Below are 26,856 nucleotides of genomic sequence, written 5' to 3'. Positions count from 1 at the left end.
TCTCTCCATAGTTCAGAATGTGGTTTAGATTGATATTGTGCGTACCTTTCTGTGCAGCAGCGTACACTTCAAGTGCATTCTATAAATTTAAATACCTTTTAGGAGAAGCAATTAAAGCCTCTCTTTTGACTCATTTGTGTTCTAATTAAATATTATTGTTATAAAAAAACATCAGTTTTAGTCCTCTTATTTTGTTTCTCACATAACATAACTATAAGTCCTGGTGTGTAAGTTTTAATTCAGTTTTTCAATAAACAATGCTTATCTTGCTACGTTTATTCTCATAATGATGTTGGGCATTTGCTGGGAATCAGTATACCCAGCCCAGCTGCTTGTCAGTTGCCAATTATGCTAGGAGATAGTGTGGCCATCCTTGTTGCTTGTATATTGGCAGGAAGACCAGTTGATTGCTTTCACTTTTTTTCCTGTGTGAGTGTAGGAAGCCTTTGTGGTGCTTTCTTTACCCTTATAAAAGAAGACATCACCATTTATAAGTGTCATGTATGCCAGGTGATGGACAGTTGACTTACTTTTTGTCATGTGATTTATAATTAAGAATTTCCTGGTTGGGTTACTGATCATTTAACCTGTGCCTTGGCTGCCTTTGTGACTTGTTATAGGAAGGTATTTCCTGTTCACATCTGGCCTGTCAATGCGTAGTCCTCTCCACACTTTTAGCAGATGTTACAGTTTAGAATGTTCATGTTCGGAGGGGGAGGCTATAGACTTACTCAGATCTATTGTCTTTCCTAAACAAACCTGTGAATGTTGATTGTCTCTCCATTTAAAAAAAATGTTTTTGAAGGGATGCAACCCCCCCCCCCACCCTCTGCAACAGTATATATACTAACTGTAAGGTCACTGAACTTCATGGGTAAGGGAAGGCTCACTTACCCCCAAAGTTAAGTGGTTTCAATTGTTCGTATTACAGAAAGAATTGAAAGTCAGCAACTTTACAGGAGTGTATCAGGACTTTGATAAGAAATCCATTGATGGAAAGCTGTACTCTCCTTTAAAAATGTATTGTTATGGAGCAGCCTTACTTATCTGTTCTTTTTTTTGTATTGAGTATATCTGTGGGGGAGACATAGATCTAATTTAAGATGATTAGGAGACATTGAAGCGGGTCCATTGCAAATTCACCACCATGAGTGAAGTATTTAAAGGTGTTTACTGGGCTATAGGTGAAGTCACACTTGAATATCCATGCAGTTCTCATTGGGATTCACAGTAATGAAGTATTATATGGATTTAATGTATCCTAGTAGATGAGCGTAGAGAGAATGGAGTATCTCAGATTTTTGTGAATTTTCTAGAGGAAAGAAAACACATGACTGTAGCCTTTTAATAGCTTAGAGGTATAAATTTGATTACCACAGAAGACAGCTTCCATTTTGTAAGGAACGCTTAACATAGGCAACAGAGAAGTTTAAGAAAACAAAGAGTAACTAGTATAAATATTTCAGCATGGCATGGTCAGGGCCAGTAAAATGTTGCCTTACCGGGCAAGAAGCTGTGTTCAAAGGAACAGATGTCCATGTTCAACTGTACAGGGTGCCTTGTAGGATCATGTCCAGGATATTGCACACAGTAATGAGACCTCACAAAGGTTGGTGGAGAGGAATACACAGATGAATGTGGGCCAAAAATGATATCGCAGATAGCACAAGAAAAGTAAAGCTCTCAGTACACTTAGCATGGACATGTGAAATAAATAAAAGGAACAGGGAGACCTGATCATGATTCCTTTTCTTTTGAAGGTTATTTGAAAGGTAGAGTTAAGACTCAGAAGTCTTCCTTTTCCGATGTAAAGTGGAAGATTTTAAGAAGTACTGTAGTATGGAGTAGCAAAACCTTTAAACCACCTTTCAGTGAGACTGAGAGAGCTGTTATGAGTGATAGCATGTAACAGCCGAAGTATTTAGCAGTTCCTTATGCTGGTAGAAAATAGGAGGAGGAAGAGGAGAGTGAAGATGAGGAGTAACAGCAACCTTTGCATAAATCTGATGGACCGTCCATCCCCCTAGTTTGGATCATTTGTGCATGGTATATTCATAAATGTTGGAGGAAGAATTAAAAGAAATATTAAACTTCTGTTGAGAAGTGTTGGTAGTCGGGGCATAGTCAGCAGCCCAGGTGGTATCACTGAAAACAGGGCATGGCTTTAGAATGGAGTTGGGATACAGTACAGAAATGAACTTTAATATAGGGCTGAGAAGACGGAGATTTTGGAGAAGCGGCCTCTGGACAGAAAATGGAGGAAACGTCCTAATACATGTTCTGAGAGTTTCATATGTCAGCAGGCAAAGGACAGCAAATTATATTTGGCATTTTCATATGTTTTTGGTTTTATACCATTAAGAATAAAACTGTACTTTCAAAATCTCTCATTGAATAGATTTCTAAAGTCTTACTAAGTAAGGCAAGTGCTGTAAATGAAAAGAAAAAAAGATTATATGGTTTTCTGCTTTTTCCTAACTCTGTTTTGCTTCTTGACTTTGCAGTGGACAATGGTCTCAACCCAATATGGCCAGCCAAGGCAGTTCTTTATTTTACAGTCTTCAATCCTGAGGTTGCCTTTCTCCGTTTTGTGGTATATGAGGAAGACATGTTCAGTGACCAGAACTTCCTTGCCCAAGCGACATTCCTTGTTACAGGACTAAAGACAGGTAAGAAACGTGTCTAGTAAAATATCTTTTAACAATTTTCTTCTGGTACTGTCATTGCCAGACAAAAAGTAATAGTTCTATTTCCTTTGAAAAATACTAGTGACTTTACTTCCTTTTCACCACTTTAAAAAGGGGGCTTAACTAGCGGGGAATCTGCATTCTTGGTGTCTTACCAGCTTGTCCCTTGAGGAGCAGAATTATGATATATTCACCGGTAGTCTAACTGGGATCTGTGGCTATTAATTGCACTTGAAATCCTCAAACCTGTTGCATAAACAGCTCCCTTCATCAATATAAAATTTCTGCAGGGGGGGGGTGGCAAGATCTCTCTACCCCCCACCATATCTCAAAGTACAGTAACTCTAAGTATAGGTGGAAGTCAGTTTAAAAAAACTGTGTATTCCTGTTTTGTTCAAACACAGTGCAGTCTTAACCATGTATCCCATTTAATTGCACCTGCATGTGGGCTGCCACTCAAAATGGTATTCAGCGTACAGTCTGCAGCACAGGGTCAGGGGCTGCCAAAGTGACTGTAGTGCATTGTTTTCAGCAGTATATTTGTTCTGATGTCACCAGTCTGCAGCATGTCATCACTGCTTATGTCATGACTCTAGTGGTTAGCATTAGGGCAGTTTTATACAGTCACCTGCTTTTAAGTGAATGTTCCTGGCAGGTAGTACATGCAATGCATCCAGTTAGCATGGGTGCTTCAGCAGTGGATCTACTAAGCATTTCCCATCAGAAGCTCTTAACACTGCTGTTAGTATCAGATATGACATAATCTGTCTCATAAAATACAAGGCAGCCATCAAATTCACAGGCTTTCTCATTACAACAGAGGTTCATTGCTTCTGCTGTTAGAGAAAGATCTGTTCACATGATTTCTTCCCATCAATTTTTTTCCAATATTTGACATTTTTTCTTTTTACAAGTTTGTACTAATGCATGTCACCTCAGAAATAACTGGAAACCCTTTTGTTACATTGCCTTTGCACTGATGTAATAGTGAAGCAAGCCAAACTTCCACTCTGTATATTGTATGTGTAACCTAACATCACAGAAGGCCTGATCTGTCTAATTTTATTCTTACTGGCCTTTGGTGGAGAAAGTAATTCTTTATGGGATTTATCTTTCCACTACCATCTGTTACAAGAAAGACTTTATCCTAGGATTGTGTTTCTAAACACTGGGCTTATTATCAAGATCCTGCATAAAGGCAGGCTAAATAGTCACAAAAAGCCTTCTCACTTGTTCAAGTCCATTTATTGAGACATGGATTGTTGAAATGCATGGACTCTTCCATATCTGGGTAGCCCTTGATTTAGATTACTCAATGTTCTATCTGTCCTGGCCCTAGCAGTAGCTCTGTAGCCACTTGCACTGGGAGCCACTATGTTGTCTTAAGTACCATCTTGCTGAATCTTGTCACTTTCCTGGGACTTGGCTCCAGGAAAACATGTAAAATTTGTGCTGTTGGATCACATCTCCCACCTTTCACTCCATCACACTAGTCTACTGATGGTAGCTTCTGTCCTGCCTGTTCATACCTTGATGTTACCAGTCATCTACAGAATTATAGACATAATTCCTGCCAGCTTTATTGGCACAGAGGGGTAAGGCACTGACTGTGTCCCTGGGAACTGAAGTTCAGATTGTGGCTTCAGTATTTTTGGGAGCTACATGGGGTGTGGCTGAGGCATAAAGATGTTAAAGACTGCTGACCTTTTCTCAAGGGGGGAAACCAAAGTTTGTGTGTGGGCACTGGCCCCATGGTAGAATCCCCTGTGGAGACTGAGGTTCATACAGGGGGTTGCTGTCTGTGAGGGGGGCCATGGTTACACAGTACATGGAGGTGTAAATATCAGTCATAAGTTCTGTTGCATGCCAAAGTCTTGGATGCTACAGGTGTACATAGAGGACACTAGGACTAAAATAGAAAATCCCCAATGGCTGCCTGGATGACTGATCTGCTGGCTGTCTACCTCTGTGTGTAGGGACTGATGGATGGCAGACAACTCTATAGTCAGGCAGTGAATTGAAATAAAAGAATTACAGACTTCATTGACCCTTCATCTTAACTTGTTAATACCACCTTCTGACAGTCTGGCTGCACTGGGCAGTGTTTTTCTGCTTACTGTCTAACTACCAAAATGCCCTGTTGGGCAAAGTTGAGAAAGTATATAATCTCAACCATCATTGATAGAACACAAAACAAAGATGGTCATTGGCATCCATTTTGAACCCTCATATTCCAAGTTTGTTAGTGAGGTGTAATACTGCTGACTTGTGTCTGTTTTCATTCAAAGAACCAGAGGTTTTTCATTCATTATTTCCCCAGCTTTAGCATCCCTTGGTTTAAGCTTAGAAAAATCTGAAGAGAGATACTTTTTCCTGCACTGTGTTCCATCTAATTTTTTATGGAAAATGCTATCCATCATAGATCAAAAGTACAAACATTTCAATAAACTTGCTAAGGTAACAGTCCAAGGAAGTCAGATCAGTGTGTGATGGCATTTTATTTTGCATGTCTAAGAGTCAGAGCTCTGAGTCATGTCACTCAAGACTAGAAAGTAAGCCTTACAGCTGATGTCTGCCTTGCAGAACTTACCTGGAAGCTGAAGGAGACGCAAACACCTCTTTCATTAAAATGTCCTGTACCACTCCATGCATGTCTGATTTGACTCTTTCATGACCCGAAAGGCATCCAGGATACATCTATCTGAGATGCAACTCTTTCACAGACTTTTCATGACTAAGTTTGGCACCTTTGTAGTGAACTTTACCATGAACTGTACTACATGTTAGCCAGATATTTTCAGTAAATACCAGCTATGCTGACCTGAAACACAAATCTTTAGGATCTGCATGTAATTTGATTTGTACCTCAGAAAGCTAGGTCTGTAACTAGCATAATTCAGGAAATTCTGTCACTGTGGAAGCAAGCATCAAATACAAACAGCGCAGCCCTGCAAAAACCAAGGATAACTCTATTCCCATACAAAAAGCAGTTCTCCAATGTGAAAAAGATTGGCATCACAATGTAGCAGTAAGCCATACTCTGGCCATACACCATACAACAGTAGTGCAGTCTAACATGGCTTAGATATGTTCTCACTTTCTGTTTACCTGCCATTTCTCTATGTTCAGACATAAAGACTATCCGATGGATATCAAAAGCAGTCCCTTTTCCTAAAACCTGTTGTCTATCTGGCACTTTTTCTGCTGTGGTAAAATACAATATTAAGCACACCAACATAGTATCACTCAAATTTTGAGACAGCAAGTAATGTCATCAACAAAAAGGTGTGCTGCACAAATAGGAATAAAACAAAATGTGGGCAGTCATCATGAAATGGTTGTAGCATTTTATTTCAGATGTAGATGTACTGTGCATTTTGTCTGACTTCAACTGTAATGAAACTGAAAATATCATAGGCACTTATTTTGCAAAGCAAACACGAGTGTCATTTGTTTTTCACAAAAATTGTATTAAATTAACCCTTGTGATTCTAAAAAAAAACTAGTGTCAGAAGTAATAAATATGTAAGAAATATATAATTTAGCTTAATGAATATAAAGTGCTAAAGCTATACATACCACATATAACCTAGTTTTAATACTTGTAATAAGTAATTAAAAAAACTGAAGCACTGGATACTTGCATATTATATGCATCATCTTTGTATCACGTCCTTAACTTATAATGTAAATTAATGTATTATTTTTAGTGGCAACCTGTTAACAAACTTAATTTTATGATTATCTGTGGTATTTAAAGCCAGGTACAGTCCAACTCATTCCTTATATATTTATTATTATTATTTATTTTATTTATATTTGTTTATCTAGAAATTCCGACTGGACGCAGGTCCTTTTTCAGCGGATGCCCGGGGGGAAAACCTCCACATCATGTACATGATAAATAGAGATACAAAGTTGCAGCAATAGTAAACAACATTACAGGTTGTTGGCTTTAATACAATAACAAGATATTGATTATCAACAGTATATACATTAAATGTTGCAAGTTAAGGTAGTTTCTTGTCATTTATAATATTAGTAGCAAAGTTGTCGGACAAGATTTTAAAGTATGTAAAGACAACTAGCTATTTCTGACTGTGGTTAGTAGTGGCAATAGTATAGTTGGGTTAAGAGTCTAGGTGGGGGGGTAAGGGGGGGTGTTAGTCTGGATTAGAACAAGGACAAAGCCAGTGCAAATTTAAGTGGAATTTGAGCACAGTCTTGAAAAGGCTGCTGGAAGGTAGAGTAGTTATAGAGGGTGGAAGATTGTTCCAAAGATTAGATATGGTACATGAAAATATGGCTTCTCCTGCTGAGTTTTTGGGTTTGATAACAGTGAGTTGATTTTTGTTACTTGATCTTAGGGGCCTAGTGGAGTGATAGGGTCGGAAAAGGGTTTGAAGGGAAGGGATGTTAAGGGGGTGGTTAATAAGTTTATGAGCGAGGGTGAGTTGATTAAAGTGAAGGAGTTGTGGGAGTTCTAGCCAGTTTAGTTCTTTAATGGAGATACAATGATGGCTGCAGTAGGAGGTTCCAGTGGCAAATTTAGCAATTTTGTTGTAACAAGCATCCAGCTTGTGTAGGTCTGTCTGTCTAAGGTTGGTAAGTATTGGGGATGCATAGAGTAGGGTGGAGATTAGCTGGGAATTGGCTATGGACATTCTAGCCACCTTGGTTAAGAATTGGCGGCTTCGATATAATGCACCAAGTTTCTTGTGAACTTTTTTTATTGTGAGAGATATGTGTGTGTCAAATCTAAGTTTGTTGTCAATTTTCACACTAAGTAATTTTGTGTGCTCTGATGGAGAGATGATGCTATTGTCTTTGGCGAGAATGTTGAAGAGGGGGGTGTTTTGGGTGGCTTTAGAAGGTTGGAACAGAAGAAGTTTTGTCTTACTTGGGTTGAGTAGGAGCTGAGCATTGGATAGCCAGCTTTCTACAGAAGAGAATGATTCCTGTGTGATTTGTTGTAGTTCTGGTAGAGTGGGGGCAGAGCAGATGAGAGTAGAGTCATCTGCATACTGTATAAGAGATGCTTGTGTGGTGGCAGTATGTAGGTTGTTAGTGAAAAGTGAGAATAGCAGAGAGCCAAGGCTAGACCCTTGGGGAACTCCGAGAGTAACTGGGAGGCGAGGTGATAGGTTATCATCCCAGATTACTGATTGCTGGCGTCCATCTAGATAGCTGTGGAACCAGTTGCAGGCTGATTGTGAGAAGGAGAGGTTAGGGAGAGTAGAGAGTAGTAGCTCATGAGATACCATGTCAAAGGCCTTTGCGAGATCTAGAAATATGGCAGTAGAGAAGAGGCCATTGTTTTTGTGATAAAGTATAGTGTTGAAGGAGAGCAGAGCGGAGGTAGTGCTGTGAAATGGCCTGAAACCATGTTGGGTTTTGGAGAGGAGATTATTAGCTAGGAGGTAGTTGGGGACCTGGGTGTTGATACATTTTTCAAGCATCTTGGAGAGAGGGGAGAGGATAACAATGGGGCGGTAATGGAGAGATTGGTGGAAGGGGTGCCTTTGTGGAGGGGAATGATGTGGGATATTTTCCATATCGAGGGAACATAGCCTTCCGTTATGGAACGGTTGATTAGAATTGAAATTGGGTAGGCATCAGCTGCAGTTTTCAAGTATTCAGAGGGGAGGTTGTCAGCTGCAAATTAGGTTGGTTTAAGTTTTGACAATAGTCTTTTTATGTTAGAGGTAGGTACTGAGGTGAAGAAGAAAAGAGGAGTGGGGGGTTTAGGGTTAGAAGTTCGGGGGCTGTTGTAGGGAAGTGTTTGTTTAGAGATGTTATAGTTTCAGTGAAGTGTTTGTTGAAGGATTCAGCAATACTGCTGGAGGAGGGGGGAATGGATGGCTAGGGGGTATCAACCTTCCCTGAGTGGAGGATAATGTTAATAGTGGACCAAAATTGCTTAGGGTTGTGGTTGGTAGAGTTTAGGGTGGATTTGTAGTAGAGGGATTTGTCTAATTTTATATGCTTTTTGACTTTATTGCACAGTTCAAGGAATGATTGCCTATCTGAGTTATTTTTGTTAGTCGCCAGTGCTCCCAGGCCTTATCTCTGGATTTCATTAGGGTTCTGGTGGTCTTTTGTAACCATGGGGCACACCTGGATCTGACTTTGACATTTCTTACAGGAGCATGGGTGTTTAACATGGAGAGGAAGGTACTGTTGAAGAAGTGGACAACCTCATCTAGGTTGAGGTATTTTAGTGGTGACCAGTTAATTTTTTGCAGGGAGTAGATGAATGAGTTGGGGTTGAAGTTGGACTTGTTCCATATTTGCCAGTGGATAATGGGCTTGAGACTCTGTGTGTGGTGCCAACTTAGGAAAGTGGGGGAGTGGTCACTAAGACTGTCAGGTAAGCAGCCTGCTAGGTAAGAGTGAGGGGCTTTGTTGACTAGGATCCAGTCAAGTAAGGTACGATTGTTAGGGATTTTGTTGATTCGGGTAGGGGATTGGATGAGTTGAGTGAACCCATGGAGATTAAGGTGAATGGTTGGGAGATTGTTATTACAGGTTAGATAGTTGATGTGAAAGTCTCAGAGAATGATGGTTTCTGGGGTAGAGATAGAGTAGCCCAGCTGAGGAGATTTTCTAGGGGTGTAATATTTTGCCCTGGTGGGAAATAGCATCCTGTGATATTGATTGTTTTGTTTGGGTTTAGTTTGAGATTGGCATAAAGGATTTCTTCATTGTTGTGATGAGGGGCAGATGAGTTCAGGAGTTGAATATTGAGGTGGTGTTTAAATATCAATGCTACATCATCTCCTTTTTTGGACAATCTGTCTATGCGAAGGATGTTGTATTCAGGTGGGAGCATTTCCTCACTTTTGATGTGAGGTTTGAGCCAGGTTTCAGTTAGGAAGAGAATATCTGGGGAATATATGCTTATGCTGGCATGTAGTTCTTAGATTGTATTGCATATGCTTCTGATGTTTAGAGACATTATAAGTAGGTCTGTTGTTTTCTTGTTGGCTAGGAGTTGAGTTGTGGGAGGGGGTGGGTTCTTGGACTAGGGTTTGTGGTTGGGTTGGATTTGGGAGGACCAGTGTTTGGATGGATGTCTCCAGCGTGGGCTAGTTTATAGAGGGTGTTTAGGATATGTTTGATATACATAGTAAATTGCTTATGGTATCTTAGGGATATTTTATTTCTGAGTGTGTTAGGTGTTTGGTAATGGAGTGTGTGTATTGGGAGGATGGTTTTGGTGGCAGGGGTTGTGTAGTTATAGTGTAAATGTTTGAGGGAGGGCTTTGAGAGAGTACAATGGAAGTTGTTGGGGCATGTGACTGTGGACCTTTGGTAGGATTTAATGCGAGCTAGAACTATGCAGGTTAGGATTGTTGTTATATTAGGTAGTAGCATGATTGTATTGGATGTAGGGGGAGGGGTGACTAGTGGTGTAGCCTAATTGGTGGTAATTAGGGGTGGGGTTAAGGCTAAGAATAAATGTAGATGTACTGGGGGTGGGTGGGAATAAGGGGCAGGGAAGGGAGTGAAGTGAGCTGCTTGAACTCGTAGTTGAGTTTGATCGATGTAAGTGAGGAAACCATGTGGCTAGAGTGGGACCACTGCCTTAATATGTAGTTGAGTTCAAACAAAGTGAGTTTAGCAGCTGTGCAGAGGCAGGTCAGAGCAAATGGGAATCTAGCAGTTAAATTTAGGTAACAACTGGGTAACTTAGGGTTATGGTTAGGGAATGGGATTTGTGATTATTGTTAGGGACTGACTATGAAATGTAGGACTAGGTTTAGGGACCAGATGAGTGTATTAGGCATACAGTTAGGATTCTAGGTAAGCTATGTATGGGGTTAATATGATTGTGGGAAGTCGGACACTTGGCATTTTGAGCAAGAGGTAGCCATCAGGTCAGCTGCAAGCTAATTGCACATGAGCACCTGTGGGGAGACCCATTTTAAAGTGAAACAGTGCTTTTTTTGACAGAATTGCACATTAAACTGTTGCATAGGGTATGAGGTGCAAATTCATAGATGATATGCTAAAAATTAGTTTAAAAATATTAAATCATGATGAAGTTACAGATGCTTTAGTTCACTATAAAAAGCCCTGACTTTCAGCATTTTTTTGTGGTAAACTTTAAAGTTGAACATGTTTAACTTTTTCACACCATATTTCCAGTAGGCATCTGTATGACTCCATGCCTTATAAACCGTTCAACTGCCACCATGCAATTCAATGTAAAATTATGTCCTCAATTTTAGTTTGAGAAATGTAATTTTCTGATGGACTTGAGCAGTGATGGTTGCACAGTCCATGAGCTGGGACTTATAAATAATATGTAAATAGTATGGTGATAATTTGGTGTGTGGATGTTAATAATGATGAAGTCAGGGTTGTATCTGGTAAGAAGTGGTCCATCTTCTGTAACCAGTAGGACTGTGTGCCTAAAGTATTAGAAGTGCTTCGCACCTGGAAATTCTTTGCTCCTTCTCTTTACTGCATTGATGCCACTTATCTCTCACCTGTCCAGTTCTTTGTTGTCACCTCTAGTTTAGTCATGGAAGGTTGCCTTCAGCAGTTTTGCTTGGCAGTGCTGTGATTGTGTTTTTTTAGTTTCCTCCCTCAACAATGCTTCATATTCAGCTTATCAGCAGGATCAGGTTACCGTACATTTGCCAGAGTTTCCTCCTGACCCACATTGTTGTGCAGGCCCAGCAGTCTTTTTTTCTTTTGCCCAAGTCCCTTCACTGTACACACAGAACCATACTGCCTGGCATACACATAGACCACTAATTAAAACTTGAAAATCATATTCTTAAAACGAACCAGAAACTTGGAAGTCTGTACTGGGTGCCATTTCCTGCAGGCTGAGCCAGAAAAAGTATCACCATGACTTTTCTACTCCCTTCCTTACTTTATGCCTCCCCCATTCTAGCAAACCTCACTTCTTCTGTATCCCTAAAATTTCAATAATTATACAACAAAGTTGCCAAATTTGCTGCTAACCTAGCCCATCAACTGGCATGAATTTCCAAATACCCTCATTTACTGAGAAATTTCTCACAATCTGCAAACAACTGAATAAACCAGATCTATATCTCAGTCTTGTACCTTCCCATGTAGAGCATTATGATCAGGGGACAAGATGTTACTCAACATAACCAAAACTGTCAGGTGACGCCCTGTACTCTAGTGTTGCACATAGAAAATGGAATTACTTGTCATTCACCTTGAAACAAACAGATAATATCAAGTCCTTCAATTCTAACCTAAAACCTTATCTTGAAAACACATGGTTTTGCAGCTGTTACACCAGGTTAGCAGTATCAACTTGTAGTCATTCTAGCCCCTGTGACCTTTAGCACTGTAAACTGCCACGTCCACATCTCAGATGTTACATTAATACTTAACTTGCACTCTGCTATTTATGCCTTTTTAACTGATACTCTGTGCGACTTCTTCCTTATGCTCCCTGTTGTATTTTCTGTACTTATTTTGTATAATTCATATGATACCTTTGCTGTTAAGAACTACTTGGTGTTTATATTGCTTTGTGCCTTTCTGTATACCTATAAAGAACATACTGAACTACTCTCAACTGTATTATTTTTTGCTAATTCTTCCTGGAGTTTTTGTTTTCCTTGGGCCTATGCTGAAAAGGTTTTTCATGCCCAGTCGGATTTCCCAAGTCAACAAATGGAAGGAATGAATGAGCAAATAAGACATTGAAACCCCTGTTCAATGAGTGCTCCTATGGAAGGCAGATCTTGCCCAGTGATGGATATCTGAGTGCTCCATCTGCTGCAGCTTCAAGAGGGTGGAAAGAAAAAGGCATAAACAGAAGCTCAAAGTTCATCTTATCCATAAGAAGCTTTCCAGTGAACATCTGTCGGATGACTGCAGTGCAAACCAGATCCCTCCATCCCCAATGCCCTGAAAAAGACCTTGTAGAGACAAATGCTTCTGGTAAAGCAGCCTTCTGTGCCAACAACTTCCTTAAAAAAAAGCTGCATTGCAAGTGTCCATAGCCCTGTTGCCCCAACACCTGCTAAATTCAATGTTCAACAGGATTGACCCTTACACCAGTGGATGGGAAAGAACTTTTTGCACTAACAGAACCCTCTTCTCCATGTGCTGTACTACAGTTCTAAGTTTTCCACTGAGTTTCAAGGAGGGTGTCACATAGTGTTTAATGTTATGTAATGTCTTTGAGACTAGTGTTATATTAGTATCATTTGAGCACATTGTTTTGTAGTGTGTGTTGAGTAGTATTTTGAGTGGTTGCATTGCTGTTTATTTTCATCTGTGTGTCTTTGTTTGTCACAGGATACCGAGCTGTGCCACTGAACAACAACTACACTGAGAATCTGGAACTGGGCACACTGCTAGTGCATGTTAAGATTACATCTGGCAAGGTAATGTCATTGCCTGTGTTGCTATTGTCACTTGGGAAGGGCCAGCTCTAAAAAAACACCTGGAATTTGTTATTTTGCACTGCAGGTACATGGGCATCTGTTTTATTCAGGGAACTTTGGATAATGCTGTAAGAACAAAAATGTATGTACAGTATGCATACGTATGTGCACAACTTACACTGTACATGTAAGTGTGTGTGCCTGTGAGTGCATGTACACACACACGCATATATGTGTGTATGTGCATGCGTACACATATGTGTGTACACATGTGTATGTACATTGCGCAGGTGTATGTGTGTGTTGTGTGTGTGCACGTATGGTTATATAATGATTAGTCATCACATTACTTGGTTGGCAAGTAAAACCGCAAACAAAACATATTGACCAGTCTAGTATCGCTAATATAACACATCAACATGAAGTACATCAAAAAATGAAACAAATTTTTTTTTTCGATGCAATACTCAAAACCTCACTACATTCAGCTCAAATTTGTCTGAAGAGTGGTAATGTTATGGGAAGCTTTTTTTTTTTTTTAATTTAAGATACAGACTAGGGGCAGGGTTAGGGTTAGCACACATTACTAAGGTGGATTAACAATGCATGGTAACCCTAACCTGCATATTAAATTACAAAAAAAGCCCCTTATCAGAATATTACCACTACACAAGACAGCTTGGAGAATCACCATACGTGTACACACCCACACACACCTACCTCTAGTACACATCCACTTATCTGTTTCAATGAAACACACCTGATAAAATGTCCATTCGATAAGCTGGACATTCGATCAGAAAACACTGCACTTCTCCCTGTTGACTAAAGCAATCATTGACCAAACAATAGGACCCTACGTGTGTGTGTGTGTGTGTGTGTGTGTGTGTGTGTGTGTGTGTGTGTGTGTGTGTGTGTGTGTATATATATATATATATATATATATATATATATATATATGTTTACTTGCATTTAGTCGAGCGACCGAAGGTCGATCTGTCGTAACACCGAACCTAAATGTCAAATCTCGTACGCCTGAATGCTCGGAATGTCGCGTACAATGTCGAATTCAAAATTCCCGATCGTATAACCGCCGCAACAGATGCTACCATAGGTCGAGAGGGGGGAATAGTAGCCTGGCTGGTGTTCGGTAATCTTGGGTTCGACATCCGCAGATTCGACATTCCACGATCCTGGGGTTCAGCTGTCGACATGTTCGCATTCGCACATCGGTCATTCACACAAATGCATGTATACCATATATACATACATACATACACACACACACACACACATATATATATATATATATATATATATATATATATATGTGTGTGTGTGTGTGTGTGTGTAGATATAAATACACACTGTTTTGGCTCTTGTACAGCAGCAGTTTGTTCAAACGTGTTTGGCTAGGTAAATATTTGAATGCAGTCTTTGTTGAGTGTGTTATAAGTTAACACTAGAAAGTTCAATGTTTGTTTATGGTAAGTGGGTTGGGGTGGGATCATCTGCAAATGTTTGTGTTTTAGGGTTAGGGTAAGGATTATGTAAAGGGAAAGATTTCATGTTTTGCTTGTGGTAAGAGAAGAAGGAAAAAGACATTGAATCCTGGGTGTGTAAAGCTGTGGTGCGACCAGCGCAAGTAAGGACCAAGAGCTTGTGTACTTCAATATTTTCACCTTAGGCTATGACATATGTGATGAGTTCCTGTTGTTCATATGGTAGAAGATATACCCTTCAATGGAGCGCCTCAACTTAGTATGCGAATGAGATGACAGACTCCAACAGGAATGCTGTTAGGTGCAGACATGTCCAGGCTACTTCATTTATCTTCAAGCCTTCAAAGAGTGTTTTGAAAATGCATCCAAAAAGCCAGGTTCTTAGCCATGACCCATGGGAAACCCAGTCAGTTTTACATGGTCAAAGAAGGGTTTTACTCTCTTCATAACCCCCCCCCCCCACTGCAGGACTTAAGTCATTTTGCTTGATGGTTTCAGGAGCTCAAGAATGATGCTGCTAACAATACTTTACCCAGAAACAAAAAAAATAGACTGCTAGATCTTTTGGGAAAGTAAGTCGATGATATAGCAGCACTGGCTGTTAAGGAAAATAACTGCCAAAACCACGTTATAATATCAAGAAGTCACATTTTGAAATGAATGTAAAAGATGCCAGAATCAATAAGAGTGAGATTTACAAAAAGTAATCAAGCATGTTCTCAGTTGTGGATACAACGCTATAAATATGTTTGCTAGGGTAGCCACCTGAGGGGCAGTATTAACTTGTCATACCTGGTTCAGGAGCCAGCCTTTAACTGTGGATGATGCCAGGGGACTAGGAGACAAGGTCTGAATGCCTGTAAGACAAATATTTGTGAATAATTCATCCTTTTTATGAGATCTTTAAAAGGCTTGAAAAGAAAGGAAGACATTTCACACAGTAAAATAGCGGTTTCTGCTACTCATCCCAAAGTACAGCTGGAATTTCCCCCCAAAACAGTGTCCCTTATATTGAAAGCAAATCAGGGCCAAGCAATCTGAGTAAGGGAAATCATATGAGAAGGAAAAGTGGAAAGGTGAAAGAGGCTGGGCAGGCAACAGGATGTTTTTGCACTGCTTCCAGACTATCCAGCCAGTACTTAGCTGGATTTTATTTTGTGCTTCTCAGACTACAGCACATCCATCCATACCCGAATGTTTATTTTATCCACAGTTTTAAAATACCTGAATAATTGCTTATTTCAAGCTGTCTCAGGAGGGTGAGATTTCTAGTATGACGAGTTCTAGGGAGGACGAGTTCTGTATTTAGCCATTTCTTGTCTCTTCAACCTGGCTGTCTCCATCTGATACCAAAAACTGAGCCTGTTCCATGCAAGCATCGAAACCTTTCTGGGCACAGTACTGGATACCACAAATAATGGAGCAATCCTACCAACAAACAAAATTACTCGCTTCAATTCCTTCTTCCTTCACTTTTCAGAGAAAAGTCTCCTGACAGGGAATGTTAAGGTCCTCAGCACATATATCAGTCATAATACTTGTGGCTTTTGGCAATGCTTCATATGAGAAGGATCCAGAAGTATGTAAGGAACCTGTGACTTTAACATGTGCACCCACTGGAGGGAATTCTACTCACAATTCCTTCTATTTGTCAGGAGCCTAGTTGTTGGGAACATTCAGGTAAGACTGGACTGGGGAATACCCTTTACCTCCTTTGAGAGCAAGGAGACAGCGATAACAAGTGCATCAAGCCTTGCTGGGGTGCCCCACACTGGATACGTTTGGGAGCAGCTCCCCATGTTAACATCAAGCAAAATCTAGCATTGTTCAGCACCATCTAAGTTTTTATGAATATTAAAGTGTATTGGGCACCCACAGCAGTCCTAGTCAACACAGTAATGATGTGCTGCTTAACAAACAGAGGGGCACATACACTTACCAGCTGTGCATATTAGTAATATTAGCCTGGGAGATAGCTTCCCAGTAGAAACTCCTGTTCCATGCAGGCTGTATTCCTCAGAGCCGAATACTGTTGCAGACCACTTGACCAGATACTCTGCCACCCCTCAGAAAAGTAGACTGGATCCAGTGATCTTCATGTTCCCCATTCAGCATAGCAGGGTCCCAGCTCTACACCTTTTGCCTTTTCTCCATAATTACCACATCAAAGAAAATGCTGAAGGTTCCTATGCAAGCAAGCCTGGGTAACAAATGCCATTTCCCACAGTTTGGGAAGGGGAATCTATATGCTTCCCAGACACCCCCCTTAAAAGTTAGGGAGGAAAGAACAAACATTTTACTACTCACTCTGTTCCAGGCCAGAGCAGTGTTAGTTCTCCCTACGTTTGCAGCTGAAGAAAGGGAAACTGTTCATCGTACTCATGAATTGCACCCTCCTTTCACAGAAAGAAGATGTCTTACTTACACCTAAGATTCAGCATACCCAAGCTGACTGCCTTGAGTTTAGGCTCCTAATTCTTGAGATGCTGTCTTTCATTAATGAGGCCCAAAAACTGGCCACCAGAAAAGGCTTTTAGAGTAAATGGAAGAGTTTTCTACATGGTGTGGCTGATGCCACCCTGAAAAGGCATTTCTATAATAACTCCTTACTTAAGCACTTTGTTTAACTCATAATTAGATTATGCCAAAGTGAAGGCCCACATAGCATGTTTATCTATGTACCTGTTCCTCACCTCCTTTCCAGTCATTACATCTTCCTGAAGGGGTCCTTTAGCATCTTAGACCACCCACAAACCATTGACTCCATCCTGAGACCTGGATTTTGTATTTGAAAAACTTAACCTTTCCTTCTTTTAAGTCAACTTTAAGTTTTTGTTCTGGGAAATGTTTTTTCCAGTGACTGCCACCTCTGCTTGCAGGGTCTCTGAGCAGCAGACTCTGATTGCTGTACTGCACTCCACCACTACACCATTTATTGTCAGGTCACAGTATCCTTGAGAACAAGCTGTTCTTCATGCCCAAGCAGGTCTGCAAGTTAATCCTAAACCAAACCATCAATCCCAAACCATGCTATTCATCCACTGTTGTTTTAACCTCCTGCATTTTCTTGCTGCAGAGACAGTTCTGATATTTATTTGTCAGAACCAAGGAGATGAGAAAATGAGGTCCAGTCACTTTCCAAATAGCTAACTAATTGCATTGGATTCTTTTAGGATTACCATGGAGTGACCTTTGAAGGCCAGGTTAGGGTTCATTGTACAGGGACAAGTGACTACAACTACAGCTGCATTCTTCAAGAATGTCTCTTTCCAGAGTATCTGTGAAGAAACTTCCTGGACCTCTAGTCATAGTTTTTCCAAGCACAACTGTTTTTTTCTAGGAGCAGAGAGCATTTGCCCTGCACTGCTGCAGAGCATTCTCTCTCCCCACTCTGAGTCTAGGGTCAGGACCTTTCTCTTTCCTTGTAAATGGTACTGCAACAATAAGCATACCACAGGTGTGCAGTAACTTGTGGGTAGCACTAAATGGTGAAATAGTGGGGTCAGGGGTGTGGTATGGCTTCCTTCCAACCTTTCCCTTTGCTCATTCCTTATGTGGTTACTTCCTTAAATGTGTTGAATTGATGATAATGTCTGCAAAACTGAGGACAACAAGCATCTCAGGAGATGTCATCTAACTTCATATCATATCACTTCTCACATTCGTATTTATAGGGGAAACGATTTTCTTTTACAAAAAAGGAAAAAGAACCGACAATGGTACAAGCTGCCTTACATTTATATACAGCAAAAAGATGACATCTCTAATATGGGGAGATGACCAGCTCAGAACAGGGGGGCATTCAAATCTCTGAAAGTCTGGCTGTATAGGTAGACTTCAGTCTGTGGGATATGGTGCTTCTTCATGAATGCAGTTCAAAGGTAATCCCAGTATTTGAACATTTATTTTTATAGTAAGTTATTAGACAACTGTACTTTTCCCTCTCTTGCGATTTTTTGTAAATGCATAATCTGTCAAAATGGGCCAGATGCTTTTACGTTTCACAAATACGAAATGACATTGTTTTTTGAGAGCCATTCGTATATGCTGCTATAGGAGCCTGATTGTACCTCTCAGCTGTCAAGAGTTTCACAGAATGTCCAAATTTTTGTTTCATACATTTGCGCTGTACCTCATAAAATCTGTGGTTTACTGGAAACTTCCTGAGAATTGAAGTTTTTCAATAATGACAAACGTGAGTTTCAGACTCCATATCCTTCAGAAAATGTACACAAGAGCAAAATGTGGTATTCTAACAACTTTATAAGTTTATGAGAGCAAAAATTTAAATCTTTCCATGATTTAGGGCCTTGTTATCCCCCCATAATTGTTGTGCTAAGAATTTGAAAGATATGCCATAGTGTGGTAAATCTGAACTCCAAGCTTGATAAGACAGTTTTTATTTATTTGTGCAATATATGCTTACATATATTCCAAGTAAGTGCAATATTTATTTATAATTTCCATAGTCAGTATTATTTAACTCACTCAAGCGCAGTATTAGACAAATAACTTAGGCATTTCAATCTGTAGTGTGTTTTGTATTACTTTAAATAGGGTAGTTAGTTAATTTAACTCAGGGGAGGGTATTCTTTCTGTATACGAGTGTTGGTAAATGTATCTGCTCTTTCTTACATGTATTGGGAGTTGTATTGTCTTTGTTAGTTATGTTTATTCCTCTACTTGTATGTGCTGTTTCACTTTCCTTTGTAATCTCAAGAATTGAGCTGATGCACAAAAATTTGTTTAGGCTACACATGTGTAGTTCTAAATGACAATAAAGTTTACTTTGACTTTTTGACCTCTGCACCTTTTATTTTGGTGCAAGAGATTCAGGGCACATTTCATTAGTGGCTACACTAAGTGTACATGATCTGTATTCAGAAGTAAACCCTAGCATATTTTTTGTGCTTTTTAGTGACAGGGAAAGATTTACATTAAGTATACTTGCAGTCTACACTTTGTATCCCATTCAGTTTTTAAGGTTTCAAGAAATTGAGTAGGAAAACTAAAATTAGGGGGAAGAAGGTATGAGTTTTGCTTGTGATGGCTGTTCAGTCAGAACATTGTACACTTAGTGTGTGCATTAATGAATCCAAGTGTCAGATTTTTTTTTTGTTTTAATCTTATGAATGATTTATTTATTTTTTTTTTTTTTTACAATTTTCTTTCCCTTCAGCAGATCTGTATAGTGATGGTATCCATTTTATAGCTGAAGTAAATAAAACTGATCAGGTCTTCTGACTAACTAATGTACGCATTGCAATTTTCTCTGTGCCAAAATTAACATTTTAATTGTATTTCTTAAGGTATTCCCAGTACTGAGGAGAGGCAGTGACCACCACAAATGAAGTGGTGGGTTTATCAGGTGATAGACCAAACCTGATGCCAGGGGCACTCATTTGAGTCTGTTCTTTCTTTTTCCACTCCCTTCTGAATACCTCATTACCATTTTGAATAGCATCTGTATTTCTAAGCTACACTGAGTTTTTAAAAACATTTTATTGGCTTTCAATAAGTGTAAACACAGTCACTCAACTAATATCAAACAACTATCTTGCAAAACTATTTACAGTGCATACCCTTTTATCTTCTGAATTGGATTTCATCAATGTCCAAAATATTATTGATAACTAGTATAGGCTAGATTATAAATAAAACAGTTCACTAAGAGTTGTTCTCACGTATCTCTAATAAAGTTGTTCGCTTTGTCCATTGTTTGAAATGTAAAGGTGTTATTTTAAACCTTGCTTTGATTATTAACTTCATTTTGTCGCACAGCAGTGGTTATGTTTAAGAATTCTTCAGAAGTAGTTGTAATACTTTTTCTACCAGTTTTTTTTTTTTTGCTGCCTTTTGCAGTACCACTAGAAGGAGTGAATGGAAAGAGAATTGTGGTTTTCAAATCACCCAAGAATTGAGATAGCAAGTAACACTAAATCTTTTGACAGTACAAGACAGGTGGACACAAAGCCTGTGCAAAGGTTTGAAATTTTGAGCATAAGATGGCAGAAGGCTTCATGCTGCAGAGCCAGCTTGTACTGTAACAGCCCATTAAAGGGAGCACAAATGTTTTATCTGATTATAAGCGATCATTATCCTGAGATAAACTGTAATTTTTTTCCCTTCTCTTCCCCTCATTAAAGCTGGAAAATGGCGAAATTAACTCATTTGGATCTTCAGTCCATGCTCTGCGAGATCGAGGGAGTGAAACCAACCTACAGGCCTATCGAGGACGGGAAGGCTCTTTTGAGTCTCGCTACCAACAACAGATAGATGACTTTAGACTCTCACAGGAGCAATTGTTGGAGCAGTCAGATAATAGAGAGAGGAGGTACTTTCTCTACTTATAGTTGCACATTATTCTTAATGCCTTTTTATAATGTCTGCAGTTAATATATGATGCATTCCTTGTCTCAGACTACTGAAGGAAGTACAAAGCCTTTTTTTTGCAACTAATCTATATGGTAAAACAAATTAATACCGTGAATGTAGGAAGTGACACAGTCGAGCATTAGCTAATGGTCTTGAAGGATGTGGACAAACTAAAGAGCAGAATGAAAACTGCCTTATAGAAGCACCTATGTGTATAAAACAAAATCAAGTTAAAATAATGAAACTGTCACAAAGGTTTAAAGGGGGATGCAGTGTGTGTTCTGTTGAAAATGAGAAACTAAAAATGGATCTGCTTCAGAGTATTGAAGTCCTCTAAGTCCACATTTACAAAACCTCATAATAAATTATTTGTAAGTTTGGAGTTTAAAATGCATAGAAGCAGTGTTTTGATTGGCTTTTAAAATGAGTATGCACAATTTCTGTGTACTATACTGCTACAGTGGACTCCCTCTTATCCTGTCTCGCTGGGACTGGGCCATAGGCTGGATAAACGAATGGATGGTTAATCAGAAAAAGCATAGAAAATAATATTTATAGGTTATAAGTCAGCTAGAATAACAGGATTTGTGTTAGTATGCATGTTTCTAATGAATATGAAGTCTAAAGCTCAAATGTCTGTCATTATTTAGCCCAGAGGAGGCGGAAGTGTTGTTCTTCTCTGTTGTCTTTTGCTAGGGCTGTGGCAGAAATTTGATGGACGGTTAAAGGGGAGGCCGGTTAAAGAGAGGCCGGATAAAAGGGAGTCTACTATAATTTGTTAACAGTGCTGTGGCACTGCTTTCACATACTGCTGAATTTGGATGTATCAGGATTCTTACTTTGAGCAGACTGGGTAACTTTAAGTAGATTTAAATGCAAATATTTCAAGAAGTGGTATGACAGAGACAGCCTTGAAAGTTGTAATGTCATGATTAGTAGGATACTACAAATTATACAAAACAGAATGCATTCAACATCTGTATTCTTGCAGCTGGATCAGGCTTCCTATGCTACCCCATGCTAAAGACTGTAGACCAACACATCTAGTTCTAATGTATTAATTCTCAGAATGAATGCTGTGACTACCCACTAGGAAGAAGTACAGAACTAACTCAAAAAACAAGCCATCCTGGTGGAATCAGAAAATCAATTGGATGTATAACAGGAGGAAGGAAATCATGACAAAAATTAGGCGGTGCAGTACCCAGCAGGATAAAAGCACTCTCATCAAACTAAACAAACAACTCAGAGGACAAATAAGGTCTGCCAAAGCCAAATTTGAGGTAGTTTGGCCTCCTAGGCCAGGGACAACCACAAAGTATTCTTTAGCTATGGCCACAACCTCAAAGGCAATACACAGTTGTGTGCAGAGCTCATTGTAAGTGGAGCCGCATATACTGAGCCAGAATATATAGAAAACCTCCTGGCTGATAAATTCAGCTCCAGCTTTGCTCCTCTCTCTCCCTCAACCTTCCCTCAGGAAATATCATCAAATATAATGCCCCCTACTATCACTAGGGAACAGGTCCTTAATGCTCTCTCTAAGACCAAGAACAGTGCATCAATGGCCCCAGACAGTATCCCAGGATGCATTCTAAATAGCATGAAATATGACCTGTCAGGGCCTCTGGAATTACTATTTTAACTGTGCCTCAAGAATGAAGAAAGGCAACAGTCATGCCTCTACACAAAAGTGGGCCATCTACAGAACCTGGAAACTACAGACCCATAAGTCTTACTAGTCTTGCATGTAAACCCATGGAATGAATTATGGAGATGATCAATAGAGATATAGTAAACCTCCAGACACTGGACCCAACCCAGTTTGGTTTCATCAAGGGCAGATTATGCCTACTCAACCTAGTGGACATCTTTGAGAAGGTCACCAAAGCAATGGATGAGGGCAGAATCATTCACACTGCCTACCTTGACCTGACCAAGGCATTTGACACAATACCCCACTCGAGCATCGTTGACAAACTCAAGAGGTTAGGTACAGACCTGTATGTCACCTGGTGGATAGCCAATTGGCTCACAGACAGGACCCAGGAAGTTAGAATTGGGGAGTCCACCTCTGCAAAGAGATCAGTCACAAGTGGAGTCCCTCAGGAATCGATCCTTGGACCATTCCTTTTTGGAATTTACTTCTCAGAAATCAAGGCCAATGTCAGTGGTCTCTGGCTGACTAAATTTGCAGATGATTGCAAATTAGGAGCTGTCATTGAATCTCACACTGACACAAATGTTCTCCAGGAGGAGCTGACACTGACAATTAATTGGTGTCAGAGTCATGGACTAAAACTAATTGCCAAGAAATGCATACTAGTATCCTTTGGGAAGTCATCCATCTCAGGTAACTATCCTATTGACAACACACCCCTTAGAGTTGACCCAGTAGTCAGGGACTTAGGGACACACATAGATAGTAATCTAGCCTTTGATCATCACGTGTCTACAGTGGTGAGGAAATCATTCTCTATGTTGTGCAACTTATAAACAGAGGTATTGCATCTGACTGCAATCTAAATTGTAGCTTGCTACAGATCTCCCACCATGCCCCAGGATTCCCACTCCTCTTTTCTTGATGTACTGGAAAATATTAGGGTTCAAACAGACACCCTAATAATGGGCGACTTCAACTACCCCACCATTAACTGGGAAACCTACTCATGTACCAACTCCTTAGCTCAACGCTTTCTGGAATTCATAAACTCCAATGCCCTAGATCAACTTATCCACACCCCCACCAGGGGCAACAATATCCTAGACCTAGTCATTACCAACATGAGTGACCGGTGTTCCACACCTGAAGTCAACTCCTTGTTGGTCCGATCCGACCATAAGCTAATCACACTTGATATCCACATCCCGTCCCACCCCCATTAAGGAAACCACAGTAAAAAATTTCTCCAAAGCCAACTTCATGCTTCTTAATACAGAAGTGGTGAACTTCATGACACCCATGCAGATGGACAATACAGTTACAACTGCTGAATCCTACACAATTGCACTATATAAGCACTTACACAAGTGCATGGATCGTGCTACCCCAAACAGAACCAAGACGTTATCCTTCAAAAAAAGGAAGCCAATCTGGTGGTCCCCTGCCATAAACAAACTGTACAACAGAAGGAAGAAACTGTTGCAAAAGAGAGTAAAATCCCTTGAGTGGAGGAGCTCCCTGGTCAGCCTCAGTAAGAAGCTGAGATCTATTATAAGATCCTTCAAAGCTAGCTACGAAAACAAAATCGCCACTAATTCCAAGGACAACCACAAAGCATTCTATAGCTATGCCAAGAATCTCAATGGCAACACCCAGATCTGCTCTGAGTTACAGCACAAAGGCACGAAAATTACAGAACTAACTGACATTGCCAACATCCTGGAAGATAGGTTCAGTGCTGACTTTATCCCCCTCTCACCCCTAAAGGGCCCATATCTATACAGGAAGAATGCAGAGTCCCTGTAATCACAACTACGCAGGTAAAGGCTGCACTCTGTAAAGCCAAAAACACAGCATCCGTGGGACCAGAAAACATCCCAGGCTGTGTTTTTACACAAACTTCAACCCACTTAAGCACCATGTTCAATAATAGCCTCACATCAGGCTTTGTGCCCACTGAATGGCGCACAGCAACAGTTATCCCACTCCACAAAGGGGGAGCCACCACTGATCCCGGGAACTATCGACCTATTAGCCTGATGTGCCTGGTCTGCAAGGCCATGGAACGTATCATCATGGAACTCATAAACAAAGACATTGGTAACCTCCAAACTCTGGATCCCACCCAGTTTGTGTTTGTGAAAGGTAGATCATGCCTCCTGAACCTGATCGACTTCTTTGAGGCAGTCACCAAAGCCGTAGATGAGGGTAAGGTGGTTCACACAGCCCATCTTGACCTCGCCAAGGCTTTTGACACCATCTCCCATGCTGGAATTATAGCTAAACTTACTAAACTAGGTATAAATCCCTACGTCACAAGATGGGTTGCCAACTGGCTCACTGACAGAACCCACACTGTAAAAGTTGCAGACTCCAAATCTGACCTCAAAGCAGTGACAAGTGGAGTACCACAGGGTTCCGTCCTGGGACCTCTCCTGTTTGGTATCTACTTCTCTGAAGTACAGGCTAACACAGAAGGCCTCTGGCTAATGTAGTTCGCAGATGACTGCAAACTAGGAGCCATAGTCAAGTCCCCAAATGATGTGGACATCCTACAGAAGGGCCTCACTGAGACAGATGCCTGGTGTCAGAGCCATGGCCTCAAGCTCAATGCCAAAAAGTGCAGTGTCATCCCCTTTGGTAAAAACTCTGTACCCATGAACTACCATATAGGCAGCAATCTACTTAACACCAAATGCATGATAAGAGACCTTAGGACCCAGGTGGACAGTAGTCTGTCCTTTGATAGTCACATCGCCACAGTAGTCAGGAAGTCCTTCTACATGGCACACCTCATCATAAAAGGGTTCTCATCCAGGAAAAAAGAGGTCATTGTTCCCCTCTAATCGACACTCATTAGACCCATTATAGAGTATAACACCCCTTTTGGAATGTACCTCACAAGACGTATGCAGCAGCTGGAAAGGCCACAGAAGTACCTCACAAAGAGGATTACCGGCCTCAAACAAATGCCCTACACTGACCGTCTCAAAAAAACTCCAGCTTTACTCCGTAGCATATCGCCTACTCTGAGGTGATCTCTGCCTAACATATAAAGCTATGTCAAACCCAGAGCTGTTGGACATGCTACATCTAAAAAAATCCCAATCCCTCTGAGCTGCATGCTCTAGGGACCTAAACCTTGTCACCATAATAAACAGGACTTGCTGGAGGGATAGATTCCTGTCCCAGAGACTTCCCATACTCTGGAACAGGCAACCCATCCATGTCAAGCAAAGTTCTTCATTAGCACTCTTCAAGAAAAATCTTGATGAGTGGATGGGAAATGGGAAATACACCCCGGGGATCACTTCTGTGTCTCTGCTCAACAGTGGCACAGGAAAATAAATTTCTTGGGTGGCGTAAGCCAGAGAACATTGTTGGCTAGGCTTCTGTAGGCCCTTGGGCCAATAGCTTAGTACCTATCTATGAACCTAAGTCCAAGGAAGTTATTGTTCTACTGTATTCGGCATTCATCAGACCTATCATTGAATATAATGCCCCCTTTGGTATGGACCTAACCAGGCATATCCAACAACTGCAACCACCACAGACGTTCTTCACTAAAAGAATACAAGGCGTAAGTAATATGTCCTTTGCTGACTGCCTCAAGGCCCTATCCCTGTATTCTGTGTCCTACAGGCATTTGAGGGGAGATCTATGCCTGGCATACAGGGCATTATCAGACCCCACTCTGATGGACCTCCTGCATATCCACAAAACAAACAGTACCAGAATTACCCATTCTAAAGACTTAAACCTTGCCTGTGATATAAATAGGATCTGCTGGAGAGAGAGGTGTATATCCCAGAGACTACCCCTTCTATAGAACAGGTCCCCATCCATGTGAAGCAGAGTTCCTCCGTAACCCAATTCAAGTGCAACTAGGACAATTGGATGGGAAACTGGAAATTCATCCCTGGTTTGGCACCTATGTCTCTAATGCAAACAGGTAACCTACAAATGGTTCATCTCCCAGGCACATGCTTACTCTTATCAAGGGTGTCAGAACTTGTCAGAGATTCCGGAAGCATGGCTAGGCTTAAAAAGGCCCTTGTGGTCGTTAGCCTAGAAAAGACCTATGAACCTATGACAGAGAAAGAAAAGCACTTTGTGTCTGTAGAAGAACAAATATTCCTTTCTCGAACATTATCCGGCTTTTGGAATTACAGTAGATTGGAAACATTGATTTGAAAGGTAAAGCTTCCCATTGGGGATGCAAACTGGTTTCCCCACTGAAA

The 26,856-nt window shown here is 40.5% G+C and overlaps 1 protein-coding gene across 1 annotated transcript in view; it reads left to right on the top strand.

The window, feature by feature from the left end:
- PLCG1 (phospholipase C gamma 1) overlaps positions 1-26,856 on the top strand; it is a 415,222-nt gene that overhangs the window by 345,977 nt on the left and 42,389 nt on the right. The window contains exons 22-24 of the mRNA XM_044089015.1: positions 2,505-2,669; positions 12,987-13,075; positions 20,724-20,911. Of these exons, the coding sequence (XP_043944950.1) occupies positions 2,505-2,669; positions 12,987-13,075; positions 20,724-20,911 (442 nt within the window). The remainder of the gene's footprint in view (positions 1-2,504; positions 2,670-12,986; positions 13,076-20,723; positions 20,912-26,856) is intronic.

The sequence above is a fragment of the Protopterus annectens genome, chromosome 12.part0 (assembly GCF_019279795.1).
Source record: "Protopterus annectens isolate FY-2018-M chromosome 12.part0, PAN1.0, whole genome shotgun sequence".
Lineage (NCBI taxonomy): Eukaryota > Metazoa > Chordata > Ceratodontiformes > Protopteridae > Protopterus > Protopterus annectens.
This window is presented reverse-complemented; position numbering and strand designations above follow the sequence as displayed.